The sequence below is a fragment of the Prosopis cineraria genome, unplaced genomic scaffold (assembly GCF_029017545.1).
Source record: "Prosopis cineraria cultivar Desert tree isolate PC_DT_omini unplaced genomic scaffold, ASM2901754v1 PC13, whole genome shotgun sequence".
Classification (NCBI taxonomy): Eukaryota; Viridiplantae; Streptophyta; class Magnoliopsida; order Fabales; family Fabaceae; genus Prosopis; species Prosopis cineraria.
In genome coordinates, this window is record NW_026555344.1 from 5,325,510 (window position 1) to 5,340,656 (window position 15,147).

Genomic DNA, 15,147 nt, shown 5'->3' on the forward strand with positions numbered 1-15,147 from the left:
AGAATGACCCGGGAACTACAGAAATGAGATTTTTACGACAAATCGTAATTTGGCATTAATCATCTTATGATGTCTCTATTTGTCATTTCCTCTTATAATAATATTTTAAGAATGATTAATTTATCAGGGATTTAATTAGTACGGTTCCAGTTTGAGAATTGAGAGAATGAAGATGGAGACATGGTGGGGTAGACTTGGTTTTTATCGGCGATCTGAAAGCCCCAGCAAGAATGATACCATCGGCTGACACAGGAGTTGCACACATACAAGGATATAATTATTTACGGACACACGAATTAGTTCCTCTTCAACACATTTCCATACAAGCTAATTGACTTGGCCTAGTCAATAGAACTTAACTCTGCTATGCACGTGTCTATGGTAGGCAATTCAAGAGATCAAATGTAAAGCAAAACCCACAACACACACACACACACAAACACTTTTCCGTTTCACGTCTGATAGATACCACATGCAAACCTGAGGGGTGGTACCAGATTCCAATGCAGCCAAAAAGCCATACCATTTTTGTGAGAGGCAGGGAGGGTGAGGCTTGAGGGCTTTGGAAAATCATTCACTCCCACTAAGGATGGTATCTTTCGGTTGCATGACCATCATTCTTCGCCATTTTGCTGGTGCCGGTGCCGTCATAGCAGCTGGTGTGATTGTAACAGCCAGCTCTTACGGTTGCTTTACCATCCACATAAACAGACAGAATGCCATTACCATAAAACACTAGAATCATCATAAACTAAAGCTTCAACCAGAATGTCAGCAGAATACCAAATCAATTAGACTAGACAACTCTGACATAGAATTTCATGTCAAAAGGTGTTAACCACCATTACACTAAACAAATATATTGCCATATTGACCATATCGCTACTATTCTTTTCAAACCAAAACAAGAAACTCAAAATTATGTTATGATACAGAAAACTACGTATCAGTAGTAGTATTGACATTACAAAGCTACAATATGCATTCACCATCCAGGGGTCTGTTCACTCTTTCAAGATTAATCCTCCACTTCATCTTCTTCAAACTCCTCCTCCTCCTCCTCTTCACCGCTTTCCTCTTCCTGACCCTCTTCTTCATCATCAACAATGAAGCCTCCCAATGTCTCATCACCTTCATCTTCAACAATTTCATACACCCTAGGCGCTTTCTTTCGTCCAGAACTTTTACTTCCTTTGTTGTCCTTGGTTTGTTTATTTTGGTCTTTTGATCGAGTAGAGTACCCAGATCTAACTTTTCTTGTGTTTGCAATAAGGTCCACATCTTCTTCACTTTCCACCCAGTCATCATCTTCATCTCCGTTGCCTTTAGCTTTCTTTCGCTTTCTTCTTATGGCTGTCCTCTGCTCTTCAAAATCATCTTCATCTTCGCTATCTTTGCCAGGTTCCTCCAGGAACCAGTTCCAACTCTTCACATTGCGAATCATGTCCTTGGGATAATGATCAAACTCATGTCCCATCACCAAAAAACCAAACTCTGCAATTCCAAACCTGGCCCATGAGAATCTAGAGTAATTGGACACAGAAAATAACTGAATTCTACTATATTGTTCAGCAATGACCATCCCAAAATAATTCTTTTTACAATGGAAAAACTTGCATTTCTGGTGCTATTTCCAAAAAGTCTTGTTGTCCGAAGAAAAGCAAAAAATTGTTGATCATCATTCCACCATCCAGGGGGAAAAAAGGCAAGTATTATAGGAGGAAAAGTGGACAAAGAATACAGTAAAGCATAGGCAAGCCAAGTTTTTTTTTAAATGAAGATTAAGTTAGTATTTTGATCTTGTAATTTTATTTATTATTCTTTTCTTGGGTTTCTTAACTTGGTTTGTTTTCTGCAGGATTAGTCCTTTATCAACAAATTCATAGACCGTATACCCTACAGTTAGTTCATTCACACATATATATGACAGAGTTAATACAGGATTCTTCCAATTTGGTCACTTGATAGAAAAAGCAAATGGCCGCAGGATAAACATGGTCCGATTTTGAAGTTAGATTATCAATTTAACACAAAGTGCCGAATCAGAACAATGAATAATCTTTAAAAACCATAAATTTAAAAGTTACGAAACCAAAACTTCATTCATTCAATGACATATCTCATCCAGTATAGAGAGTTTAGAGAAATTACAGATTTAGCTATCAGCTCATTACCTTTAACGGTGTCAATTCCTGAAACATCAATGTCCTCAATGTCAAGCCCGTTACTTGAACTCTCAGAAACCTCCTTCTCAATATCCGAAACCGTCTTATTTCCGTCACGAACTCTACTGTATTTCAAATCGAACCAAACCGGCGCCTTCCCAGACAAACAGAAACGGTCGCCAACTTCCAACTCACCCTTCTCGAACTTCCTGAAAATCCGAATTTGACCATCGTTCTTGCTAAACAGCCAAATGGGGTTCCTTCCGATAACCTCGAACGAAACCCTAGGCTTTCCTCCGGCGTCGATCTTCTCAAGCGAAGTTCTCAGGCGGAACAAAACGTGACGACGAGAAACGGTGCGGTCGTTGGTGTTAAACCCTGAGCCTCGTCCAAACGGTACCTCACCACGCGTTCCCAACACAAATTTGGTACCGTCTTCACCTTCGACCTCAACCTCCATGGATTTCCGCTTGGAAGCCACTGCATTTTGATTTCGGCTACAGTAAGTAATTTACGATGGCGGTTAGAATTATAATGGTTAATTAACCTTTTGCAATATAGTTACAAGTTAATTTTCATAAAAAAATTAAAAATATTTTAATTAAAAATATGATCATATATAATTTTTCTTTTTCTCAACAAATATAATTTTTCAATACCATAAGTCAATACTTTTTTTCGTAAGTCAATACTTCCCCTGCCGCTAATTATAGAATTTTTTTTCTTAAAAAATTCAATTATTTTAGTTTTTGGTAATTAATTAATATAGGTGTACGTCCATCAATTTTCATCAAAAATAATAAATACATAGAGAATTCAAATGGGATCTTTTTGTGGGAGTAGTTTCTATAAATCGAACGATAGTTTTGTAAATTAAATCCCTTATCCAGTGATTATGAATTTTCAAATAGAAAGATACGCCCAAGTGTTTTAACAAAGTCAACATAACATTTTACCCCCCCCCCAAGTCAACATATCATGGTCGTTTGTGTTGGAGAGTGCTTAAATATTTAAAAAAAAATTGATTACATGAACAAATTTTGTTATGACTATATTAGTTTCAGAAATTTGGGAGCAGTTATTGTTCATTTGATTCAAATATGTAAAGGATCTCAAACAGCCCCATTTCAAAAGCAGAATTGAATGGGCATGCTAATACTATAATAATAAGCGTTGCTCGAAAATTACATTGCGTTTGCAAATTTTAAGTTAGCACCTTACTTCACATTTTGGAATGGATTAGCTATATTAATAATGAAAAAGTTGATTATAGATTCAGAAATGTCAAAAGTGAAAAGGATAAGAGAAAAGTAATGGCAATACAATAAATTAATCACTTATTCCAAAGATAAGAATAGTGGATCAAACCGAAACTTCAATTAAATTTGTGAGAATAAACGGTACTACAAATTGACAATAATATCAAGCGTAAATTAACTTGTTTACAAACATATTCCTGATCAATTTCTAATTACAAGTGCTACAGATGAATGTAAAAATTGTGCTGAGGAGAGAACCCATGGGTAAACTTCATCAAAGCAAAAGTTGCATCACACAGAAGGACTCAAAAGCCTCGTATATATGCCTCAGTCCTTGAAAGATACTTATTCCTCAAAGTTCATTCTAATAAATTGGATCCCTTTATTATTATTATTTGTTTTTTTTTTTTTGGCTCAGTTGATTTGTGCTTTCTTCATGCTCCAAGCATTCAATCTGGTGATCTTGACATTAGCAGATCCATAATTGAAGACATAGAGCTGTGCCTCATCATTGATTGCCAAAGTGGGGTAAACTCTGGCTGTGATCACTGCCTTGCCTTCTCCTCCAAAACTCTCCACTACTGAGCGATCAATCTGCGAAATGGACAAGCACACACATCACATAAACATGTTGAAGTGTGTTTATTATTGTGCGTTCACCTTTCACTTTTGAGACATTACATTATTATTATAATAATGAATGAACTTTTGTGGATATCGGCAGGCCCAGGACCTTTAATTTATCAGCGGGGAGAATTTTTTTATGTTTTTTAATAAAAAAATTTATGATTATTATTTAAATAAAATGTGCTTATAACTTTTAAAAGAAATCAACTCACTAATAACATATTTTCCTGATTGTCCTCTCCATTCAAAATTTAAAACATATATTCAAACTAGCATATGTCAATTTCAAAGTGATTGCACAACAGTTGCGTGTAGATTGCACAAATACACAGAAGTTGCATAAAAATAGCAGAAAGTTTTTACAAAAAATACACAAAAATCGAATAGAAATTGCACGACTAGCATACAGAATTTGCACACTAACCTGTCCAGAGTTTTCATAGAAAATCGATCTTTTCAAGAAAAGCGACACAAAGTAAAAGAATAAAATTAATAAGATATATGGAATGTTAAAACCTATCATATTTCAGGTATTATATTTTCCCCCAAGTGAGGAGGCCGGGGCAAGATCTGCGCACCCTCACATGCAAGTCACATGCAACATAGATATACCATTTAATGTTTATGGATGTCAACAACTTACCAAGCTTCTAAGAGAGAGATTCTCATGAGAAGGGTCAACATCAAGAAAGGTTCCATAAGTGGTGAGATCATTATTTTTATTCAATGAAGACCTGTCAAAGTATTATAATTGGATTTACAAAAGTGAGATAACGATTGGGAAATAAATTGACAAATTGTACATTTGAAAGAGAAAAGAGGAAGAGAACAAACCTGCTTTGGTCGCTACAGAAAAGGACCAAGGGTTTGTGTTGGTATCTGAAGATTCTAAAGAAGACAGCAGTGTTTTCTTTCAAGTCCTTTGAAGCAAGAGCAAGCAAACCAAAAGGTCCTAATTCACCTTTTACTGCTGCACCCTTTTTGCTACACAGAACTTGTGGGTCCATCCAATAGTCCAATACTTCTGCCTTCTCAAACCCTTTTGCTTCAAATGAAACTTCTACGTCAGCCTGTTCAGACACGCACATATTAGAACCCCCCTTATTATAAGTTAATTAATTTATGCAGGTGAGGTTCTTTTAAATATTATCATATTCACTGTTTCAACGGAAGCGCCATAGAAGGATCTTGTCTGTTAGCCTTTGCATAAGAATTAAACAGATAATTTATGAGAGTTCATGTGATCTTAAACCTGATAATTATATTATATTATATATTACTGTATTACTTAAGGTATAGATTTGTAAAGGAGACTTACTTGTGCAGCTGTGATACCAGTGACTTGGAGGAGCTGACCAGCCTTGAGCACTTTGATTGGCCAGCTGATTGGTTTTGCACGTAGCTTCTCAATTTCAGGCACCGGCCATTGCACCAGTTGTTTCCCTGACTTGTGAAGCCAAATGGCCCTTGGAATTGCCTACGTATCACATGAGCATTAATATTAATATATTATTCAAAACATGTATTTTCTCTTGACTAAACTATTATTATAGTTCATCTTTGACTTTGCATAAGCATTCTAGTTGAATTTCAACACATTATCGTGAGCTGGCTATCTCATATTTCAAATCATATATAAAAACCCATTATTTTAATCTATCTTGCATATTCAACTTGACATTTTTTTAATGCATTAATGAATCTGTTACCTACAAAGCAATACATATATAAAGTATGAAATATGTTACTATCAACGTTAACTTACATGAATCCCTGACCACCCTTTATTGAGATCATCAGCAACGCTTGAGGATTCGTTAGCCCATCCTAACAAAATTCTTCTCTTCTTTGCATCATCAAAAAACGTTTTGGAGGCATAATATTTTCCATAATCATACCTCAAGAAAGAGTCAAGATTCTGGAATCCGCTATCCGGGATAAACTTATCCTTCTTTGCATCATAAGTCCCAATGAGATAGTAATCATGCTTTTTATCATCCAAACTAACCTTAAGCACATGCCTAACATAAGGTCCATCAAAAGAAGTATCAACCCCAAACATGGACTTAGACAAGACAGGGAAGAAATCAGGACACTCCCACATTCCAGTGCCTTTAGCAGAATAAAGAGGATGTTTGGCTTTAACCCAATGAACAAAGTCTTTAGTTCTATATAATAGTGCCTTCCCTGTAGTGTCTCTTTTGTTCCCAACTAGGACTCTATAGTGCCCATCTTTGCCTAGCCAAGCAGTCGTAGGGTCTCTGAATGAGCTAGAATTGATTCCATTAGAACTAGCGGGAGCCATCAAGGGGTTTTGTGGGATCTTAATCCATTCCCTGAGGTAGGGGTCTGAGGCATTTTTGGGATAGGCCAAGTTTTGGACTTGGTTGTTATTTTGGTCAATTCCTGTGTATAGAATGGCAGGCTTGCCATCTGGAAAGATCGTGGCTGATCCTGACCAACAGCCGTTGATATCGGACGGCTGAGAGGGGTAGATGGCTTTGTCAAGTGGGGTCCAGTTTACAAGATCCTTTGATACAGAATGAGCCCACACAATGTTCCCCCAAATAGCTCCTTTGGGATTGTATTGATAGAACAAATGGTATAGTCCCTTATATCTCATTGGTCCTGCACAACAAAAAGCCATTTATAAAGTCAACTTTCCCCCTCTTACACATATCTTAGGACAAATAAAAGATTTAATTTGACTGAATAACTTGAAAACTACGTGGTTGCACAAGAAATGAGAATTTTTAATTTTTTTTTTTTTTAGAACAACGCAAAGTCTAAAATAGAAGTCAATATTTTATGGGGAAAAAGCAATCAGTTTGGAAATGAAACAAATAAACTATATGCATGGTATATTCCGTTCTTCTTTCTTTCTTTCTTTCGTTCTATTTTTTAAAAGGTGATTTTAAAAGAATCAAAATAAAATATATGTAAAGGACCATTTGGTAATTTACTATGACAGAAAAAACATACAAACATATATCATATGCTTTTTTTTTTTAATTGAGCTGTGGTTCGAATTACGTACATACACACAAAATTAATTCATGTCTACATCCTTATTTAAAATAACTTGAAGGGTTTAACGACCATGTCCAAGCTAGGATGACGACTTTCAATAATATCACAAGGTCATCAATCCTTTTCATTCATTTTGTCTCTAACACAGAGAATATGTCTGTATTTTGATTCCTAATCTTATTTTTATGAAACTTCCTGCGTTAGAACTCCTGTTGAATGAGCTCAGCATCAAGAATTCTTGCATTTTGATGCGACCACGATCATAGCTAGTTTTCTAATATTCATCTTGTTGGATATCGCAAATTTCAAAGTTTCATCAAACATTTTGACTAAGCACCGTTCAAAATCTGCAGTCATATTCATATATTTTCTGAACTGGCCTAATCAAGAAAACAGCTATATGGATACAGAAGAATACAAGAAGGAATTAAAGAGGATAGAAACTAACCGTTAGGATCTGCAGATCGAAACAAAAGCAGAAGCCCATTTCAGCATATCATGTCAAATGACAGCAGAAAGAAAGGAGGAGAACAAAATGTCAGAGACATGATAAGAATAACCTTGAAAGAAGCTTAAGGATATGAAGAAGATGAAGGAAGTTGAGTACCGTTGATCCAATTCTTGGAAGGTTGGAAGTGGAAACCAGTTCTGTAAGGTTGATTTGAGGAAGAAGAAGATACAGTACTCTGAAGGTTTCTGTAAGCATGGTGGGTGGCTTCAATGTTAAGAATAAACAATGGCCGAGAACGAAAGAGAAGATAGCCAATACATGGATTGAAGAGACAGCCATTGTTGTAGGGTTTTGTAATTCGTGAGAATGACGATATAGAACCTTGACCTCGATGCTATATATATTTATAGAAAGAGTCGGTAATAATTCATAAATGAGTACGGCATTAAGAAATAATAAGTTATCTAGTTAACTAGATTTGATTGCCAACTTGTTTGCTCGAAACAAGAAATATAAGAAAAATCAAAGATAATGCGGAAGAAGCATCCAGGAAAAATTAACACATGATAATATATCATTGGATAACAGAGAAGTCAACTACATAGAAGAGTAAGAGCTTTATTTTAAGATACACACACAGTCAAAAAAAAATACAAATATATTATTTTTCTCAAGTCGGGACTTTTTCAAGGAGCGTTTTGCTGATTGTTTATGTACGTTTATTATTAGACTAATTTCATCTCTTATCAAAACCTTTTTCACTATATAATTTGTATTGCAAGTCTTCCTCGAATTTATCGATGGAGGAGAAAAGGCCAATTTTTCTCATGTAATTACTTTTAGCTTATGAATACTTCCTCAGACCAGAAATAACAAAAATGAAATCTCAGAAGTATAAAATAAAAAATGATAATTAATGACTTAACCCCTCGATTTGGAGACGCCATGAAATCGGCTGATACGAAACGAACAGAAAAAAGCGGAAAAGGTAGTAATGTTTGGCATGCAAAAGCTATAATGATATCGTGTACAGTTGCTGACCAAGAAAGCACAAAAGCAATGAATTGGACTTATCCTGAAAACGTGGATTATTATATAGATGGGTCTGAAAACATATATTATGTTCACAATCAATCACAGATCTATGACAGTGTGGATACAATTAATTTGAGTAAAAGGTTATAGGAGGGAACAGGAATTGGTGAAAGTCCGTAATAATCGAGTTCGTCGTCTGTTGGTGGTGCTGCTAAACTTTGTAGAATTGTCATGAAGAATTGTTCATGGTTGATTATAATTGGAGTGCATTATATATGGTGTCCAACTCACAACATATCTCGTGCTTATCTTCAAGCCTTATGACAAACTAAAGTCGTGTTCAATGTTCAATTACTAGTTAAATAAGTACTATACTTATTAATCGCATGAATATTGAATTAATTCATCTCTTAAGAAGGATTGTTATTTATGAATTTCAGGCCATTGTGGTTGACAAAAAACGTTAATACTGTAATAATTAATTTTATCATAAGATTAGAATAATTTTTTCTGGGCTCATAATTATATTGTGTCACGAGTTAAACAATATTTATCCTCCAACGACATGTTGAATAAAACTGAAGGGAGTAGTAATTTCAAAAAAATGCAAGATGTTGAAATTTCTGGGAATGAAATAATGCATAAAAGTGGACTAGAAGAAGTAACGTAAAAGGACGATATTCTTTGACCAGCCATTGGGGTGACATGGGGGTGACAATTTATTCAAAAACCTTGAATTATCTGTATGAAAACATGGGAAAAAATGCAATACATCTCACCCAGATTTAAAAGAAAAAAAATCTACGCATATACATGTGGGCGGTCATCCTAAGAAACGATAAAATTCAATAACTAATCAATTAATATTATTGATTCGGTTGATAAAGATTTAACCTACAAGTTATAAGATCATGACTCTTGTGAGATCAAATTTTGCTGAGGACCTTATTGTTAGACAATCTATAAAAACATCTATAAGCACTCTTTCAATTTAAAAGCATCCCCTAACTTTAATAAGCCTTGAGACCTAACTTATTAAAATTTTATTTTTCCAACAAAAAAAAAATTGCTAATCTAGGTGGGCCAAGTTGAACCTTTCTTCGTTGAGCCAGCTTTAAAGTGGCCGAAAAAAAGTTAGAGCTCCTTAAACTAGGTCAAAAGGTTTATGAAACTCTAAACTTAATTTTTATGTAATATTTTTTTTAATTTTTAAAAATAATACAACGTAACTCTTACCCATTAATAAAAGACAATTTTAATCATTAATTAATTAAACAATGATAGAAAATGACCTCACAAATTACAAAAAAATGATTGAGAAACTAAAAAATGGCCCCAAAAAATTACAAACAAAGACTCAAAAATTTAAAAAAAAATCTAGTCATTTTTTTAAATTTTTCATATCATTTTATAATCAACTAACAGTTAAAGTTAACTTTTATTAATAATGAATATTATATTGCATCATTTTTAAAAGTTAATAAGTAAACATTGCACAAATGACGGGTGTAGAGTCGCAAATGCTCTTAAAGATCAAATTGCTATTTAACTCAAGAAAAAAAATGCATATATACTTTTGTTTGTTGATCTATCTAGCTTATGAAACATTTTCGTGGCTCTTTGTTCTATTTTAGTGAAACAATGTCTTTATAATTTTCTCTTTTTTTTTATTCTTGTGTTAAGTAACTCTTTTTTTTTTTTGCACTCTATGATTTTATATTAATGATAATTGAGTATTCTTTTTTTATAACCTAACAATTGAGTATTCCATTGGGTTTATGGTTAGATTATATAATATTGTTGAGTAATGTTAGTCAATGCTGTGCAAACATTTTATATTATAGTTAATATATATATATATATATATATATATATAATTGCATTATGCATTTTCTAACATGTTACAATTCATTATTAGTTTTATTATAGGTTCTTACACTTTTTTTAATATTTTAGATCTCGACACTTTTGTTTTTCAATGTTACAAAAGAACACTGAAAAAAAAAGTATAGAGATTTATAATAAAACTATAAAGACATGTAGGAACTCAAAATTATTTTTTATTTTTAAATATTTTTAGTCTTTCTTTCATATTTGAAATCTCTCCCTTCTTAATTATTAGATATTAGTAAATTTTTTAATTATATATATACACATGAGTTTCAATGAGCTAGTCCTCAGTCTTGAAGAATTAACCCATTTTTTCAATCCAAAATACAAGTCTGACCCTCTATTTAAATGGGTCGGCCTGACAAACTCAACTTATTTTTCTAATTCTAATCCATTATTTCTTGCCTTGAAGGCTAGGCTTGAGACCTCTTTTGTCTTTAAAAAAAAAACTTTTTGTTGTATTAGGAGAATTAAAATGAATTATCTCGCTACTTTATGTAGCTACTTTTATAAGTAATATTGTCAGTTGAATCTTTACTAAAAGAGGTGTAATATATAATAGTCAGTTGTGACTCGAATAGAATTATATCTAAGTAATTATATACAATAAAAAATATTATCAATTTTAATTTTAATTTTTGCTAAAAGTCAGAGAATAGCGAGCATGCTCTGAAAGAAAATATTATGAATTATGTATTTATTTCAATAGGTCAGCAAACTTTGATCATAAAATAAATGAGCTTTAAATTTTATCTGTAAACAGTACACTTATTAGTGCGGTCCAACTTTCACGTTTTAATCTTCTTAATATAGTCTGGCAAAAAAAATATTCTTAATATAGTATTAATGTATTATGGACATATGAAGTACCTTAAAAAAATTATAAATAGACAATAAGGGCTAGAAAACACGAATTCCCAATCTTCCACCGAAGCGGGTCTAGTTGTTATATCAAACAATTAAAAAATGTGTTCCGGCCAAAACAAAAAAAAGTGCATTGAAAGATTTTACATTAAATTATTGATATAGAAGGCTTTTAAACTTTAAACCATATATTTTTATAGAGTGAAGGGTCATAAAAAAAACCTAATATCTTAAATTTTTTTAAAACAATATAATTTTAAAATTTTTAAAAATAATGTAATGTCACTCATTATTGTATCTGAAAAATGTTGATCATTAAAAACAAAATTTGACTAAAATTTTACACGTATCATTTACTCATTCGATGCACTTCTTCTTCATCGTTCACATCAAGAATTGTTTGATGTGTCTCTATTATCGAGGTGAATGAGGAAGAAGAAGAAGTGACCGAATGAGTGAATGACATGTGTAAAGTTGTTGGTTATTTTTTTTTTTTGACGTTCAACCAACGTTTTTCAACTCTAATGATGAGATTATATTGCGCTCTTTGTAAAAATTTTGAAATAATATTATCCTATAAAAAAGTTTAAAATATTAAGTTGAAAAATATTTAAGATATTTTTATTTTATTAACATTATTTTTATGTAGTTTAACTTTCAATGTAAATATTATTTTATTCTTAAACATGTGAAATCTATACTATAAATTTGGCCATAGCGTGATCTCAACTAGACATGAATTCCATATATTTGCATGAAATTTTTTAAAAATTACAAGTTGAAAGTGTCACATCTCTTCATTTCTTTCAAGGTTGAAACTTGATATCGTGACCTTTCTTAACTTTACAAAATTGGGCCCCTGGCTGACTTTTTAGTTGTGGATATATATATGTGTGGAAAGAAAAGTCTAATTTGAACCAATTAGATGCAATAAAATAACAATTTGTTAGCAATAAGAGAGTCTAAAATTCCGTCCGTCATTTGAATTCCAAAAATAGGCATTCAACTAAAACTGGATTCTCCAGCTTTTCTGGGTCCTGCTCATTGATTTTGTTCAATAATGAACAATATATACCAGAAAATATATTGATTTAATATGTAATAATCAAGGAAGAAGATACTAATATCATAACCAATCCGAATAAATTTCATACCCAATATATTTCACATTCACCTGTTATAAGTTTCTGTCACCTGTGAAATACTTAGAGATCAAATCATTTAAATGAATTAGAAGTCTCAAGGACAGAAAGTGCGCCGTGGCAGTCTCAATTTGATTATGTTGGTCCTATTCTTGACAAAATAATCAATCCTGTTTACCAACAAATAATAATCAATTCAGGTTTCACCCCTTTTCTTTTCACACGTAGGGGAAGACTAAAACCAAAAAAAAAAAGAAAAATAAAAGGAAAAAAATCATGATCTTAGACCTTCATTAAATCCAATTTCTGCTTGTAATCTTTCTCTACAACGTTTGGGGGGGGGGGGTTTGGTTAAAAAATTTCCAAGAATTTCATGTGGCTTTCTCAGTTATATTTCATTAACACATAGTTTACCTAATTATTTTATTTTACACGACTAACTAAAAAATTATTATAAAAACAATAATCAATATATAAGACTATTAATTACTTCTTTTTTCAGACTCAAGGAGAATTCTTCGCCAACAAGAAAGACTAATCTCTTTCAAGGTATCGAGGGCAAATGATCAAACTCGCTCATTTAAAATGTTACATGTTTGAATTCAAACCTCAAATAAAATAGTAATGCTGAAAAACACAACACCTTAGAAGATGAGAATCAAACCATTGATTTTATAACCGGTTTGATGGATATATAATTAATTCCAGGCCGGTTTAATTGGTTAGTCCCACTCGGCTTTTCAAAACCCGTGTATGTATGTGTGTTATGTATAGTTTGATTTTACCTTAACGACTGTTGAACGACTAGTTAATTCTCTTATCATATTACAAACAGTTATCTCCTACATACATTATTTAGTTGTGCACACTTGCTATCCACATGTTCCAATTCCATGCAAATCCTTCAAATCCATCAAGACAGCGACCTCTCATGGTTTTTCGGCTAACCTCTTGTGACACGTTGAAGAATCACATATAATTAAATGTACGTAAAATTTTTTTTTTCCAAATATTACACATTATTAATTAGGTGGCTTGCTTTTTCTTCAAAAGAGATTATTTTTAAATACTTTAATTAGCGACGAAAATATATAATAACATAGCCTTTCAGGTGGAGATGGAAAAGATGATACATAGAACTATATAGGGGGGAAGACGACGGATGAATGCATTCTCATTCTCTTTATCAGGAAACATTCAAAGGGATATGTGTGTTAGTCAGCCATGACTCTAAAAATAATAATTAAATGATTGTACAAAACTTTCACATGCCTATGCCATTATCAATTTATCATGATAAGTATCTGATTTGTATTTTCACGTTTGAAATTATAATAATACGGTAGTTAGAATTGTTATGTATCAGAATTTTGGAGATATCTTCACAAAATGGAACATAATAATATTATGCAATAAGAACACTTTATTGATACAACTTAACTTGTTCTTAAGGTGCATTTCAATATGTTTAAAGATTAGAAACACCCTTAATACATCAAAATAAAGGGAATTTATGATTTTATTTTTAAAATCAAAAGCTATACAAATACACTCAACATTAACATAAATGTTTTTCTATTAAAATATAGCTTATTTAAAATGCGTTTCTTAAACTTTATTTTTGATATAATTTATTTTGACCCTAATTTCCCAAGTTCTATTCTTCTTCTTTTTGGAAGATGACAATAATGGGCTAGATCTGATCATTACTGGATTCTGTTTGTGCCTTGATTAATAGGATTTTGGACATTGAATCTGGTTTATTAAACTAGATCAATGAGGATGTCCATTGGGCCCAGCCCAATCCAACAACGGTTTGCTATATTACCATTTGCTATGCTTTATTTTTGGGCCCAAAACTCAGTTCTTTAAAACCCCAAACACACACATATACATATATGTATTATAGAAAATACATTAACTTCCAGTTTAATCTGGCTGAGAGTATTTCATTGTTTGGAGTTTTTTTAACAAAAAAATATACTGTAGAATTAGAATAAAATATTTTTACTCAAAATTTTATAAATGTTCATTTACTTATAAAAATTGAACAAACAGTGTTATTAACTAAGATAATTAGTTGAGAGATATCAACCATTTGCTTTTCATATCTCGAGAAAAATAATTTTTGCTACCGGCAGAATTTAGGTAAGCTGCCAAGAATCCATAAACAATAACAAGGGCGGCGGCTCTACTCATACAAATGTTTATTTCTAGATCAATAAATAGTAAACAATTCATTTTATTACGTAGTACTTCTTCAACTTCTATTTTTCAACTAGCTAGACAAGGAGATAAGAAGAATATGGCAATATGCTAAAGTAGCTTTTGTGTGTGTGTGTGTGTTGATTTCTTGTTGTTTTTTTATATAACTATAATGATATCCAATATTTTTTTTTTCGCCAATATGATATCCAATATTACTGGACCATGTTCAAACATTATTAAACTCAACTGACTTTAGTTTTTAAATGAAAATATATATATTATATTATATAGTACAAGTATTTATTGGACCAGCGTAAAAATAAAGTGTACCCATTTTATGTGCCATGGGAAGAAGAATGTCTAATTGAAAAAAAAAAAAAAAAAAGAACATGTTGCTAGATGCTGTTATTGGCGATAACAATCGATGGCATACGCACGTTGGGGGGAATTAAGAAAGAAGCCTTAAAAAAAAAAAA

At 32.3% G+C, this 15,147-nt stretch overlaps 3 protein-coding genes across 3 annotated transcripts in view; all 3 read right to left on the reverse strand.

The window, feature by feature from the left end:
- Positions 1-769: 769 nt before the first annotated feature.
- LOC129290883 (uncharacterized) lies at positions 770-2,663 on the reverse strand. The gene is made up of 2 exons (XM_054927950.1): positions 2,175-2,663; positions 770-1,494 (listed from the first exon to the last, which is right to left on the reverse strand). Exons 1-2 carry the CDS (start codon positions 2,623-2,625, stop codon positions 1,019-1,021), a joined length of 927 nt encoding a protein of 308 aa, XP_054783925.1. The 5' UTR covers positions 2,626-2,663; the 3' UTR covers positions 770-1,018.
- An 857-nt stretch (positions 2,664-3,520) lies between these two features.
- On the reverse strand, positions 3,521-7,668 carry LOC129290881 (beta-fructofuranosidase, cell wall isozyme-like). Its single transcript, XM_054927947.1, has 6 exons — positions 7,530-7,668; positions 5,817-6,679; positions 5,370-5,528; positions 4,886-5,121; positions 4,695-4,785; positions 3,521-4,018 (listed from the first exon to the last, which is right to left on the reverse strand). Exons 2-6 carry the CDS (start codon positions 6,672-6,674, stop codon positions 3,839-3,841), a joined length of 1,524 nt encoding a protein of 507 aa, XP_054783922.1. The 5' UTR covers positions 6,675-6,679; positions 7,530-7,668; the 3' UTR covers positions 3,521-3,838.
- The window catches only part of LOC129290951 (disease resistance protein RPV1-like), a 17,078-nt gene continuing 9,240 nt past the window's right edge, over positions 7,310-15,147 (reverse strand). The window contains exons 3-5 of the mRNA XM_054928012.1: positions 7,689-7,777; positions 7,530-7,538; positions 7,310-7,461 (exon numbers count right to left, since the gene is read on the reverse strand). Of these exons, the coding sequence (XP_054783987.1) occupies positions 7,310-7,461; positions 7,530-7,538; positions 7,689-7,777 (250 nt within the window). The remainder of the gene's footprint in view (positions 7,462-7,529; positions 7,539-7,688; positions 7,778-15,147) is intronic.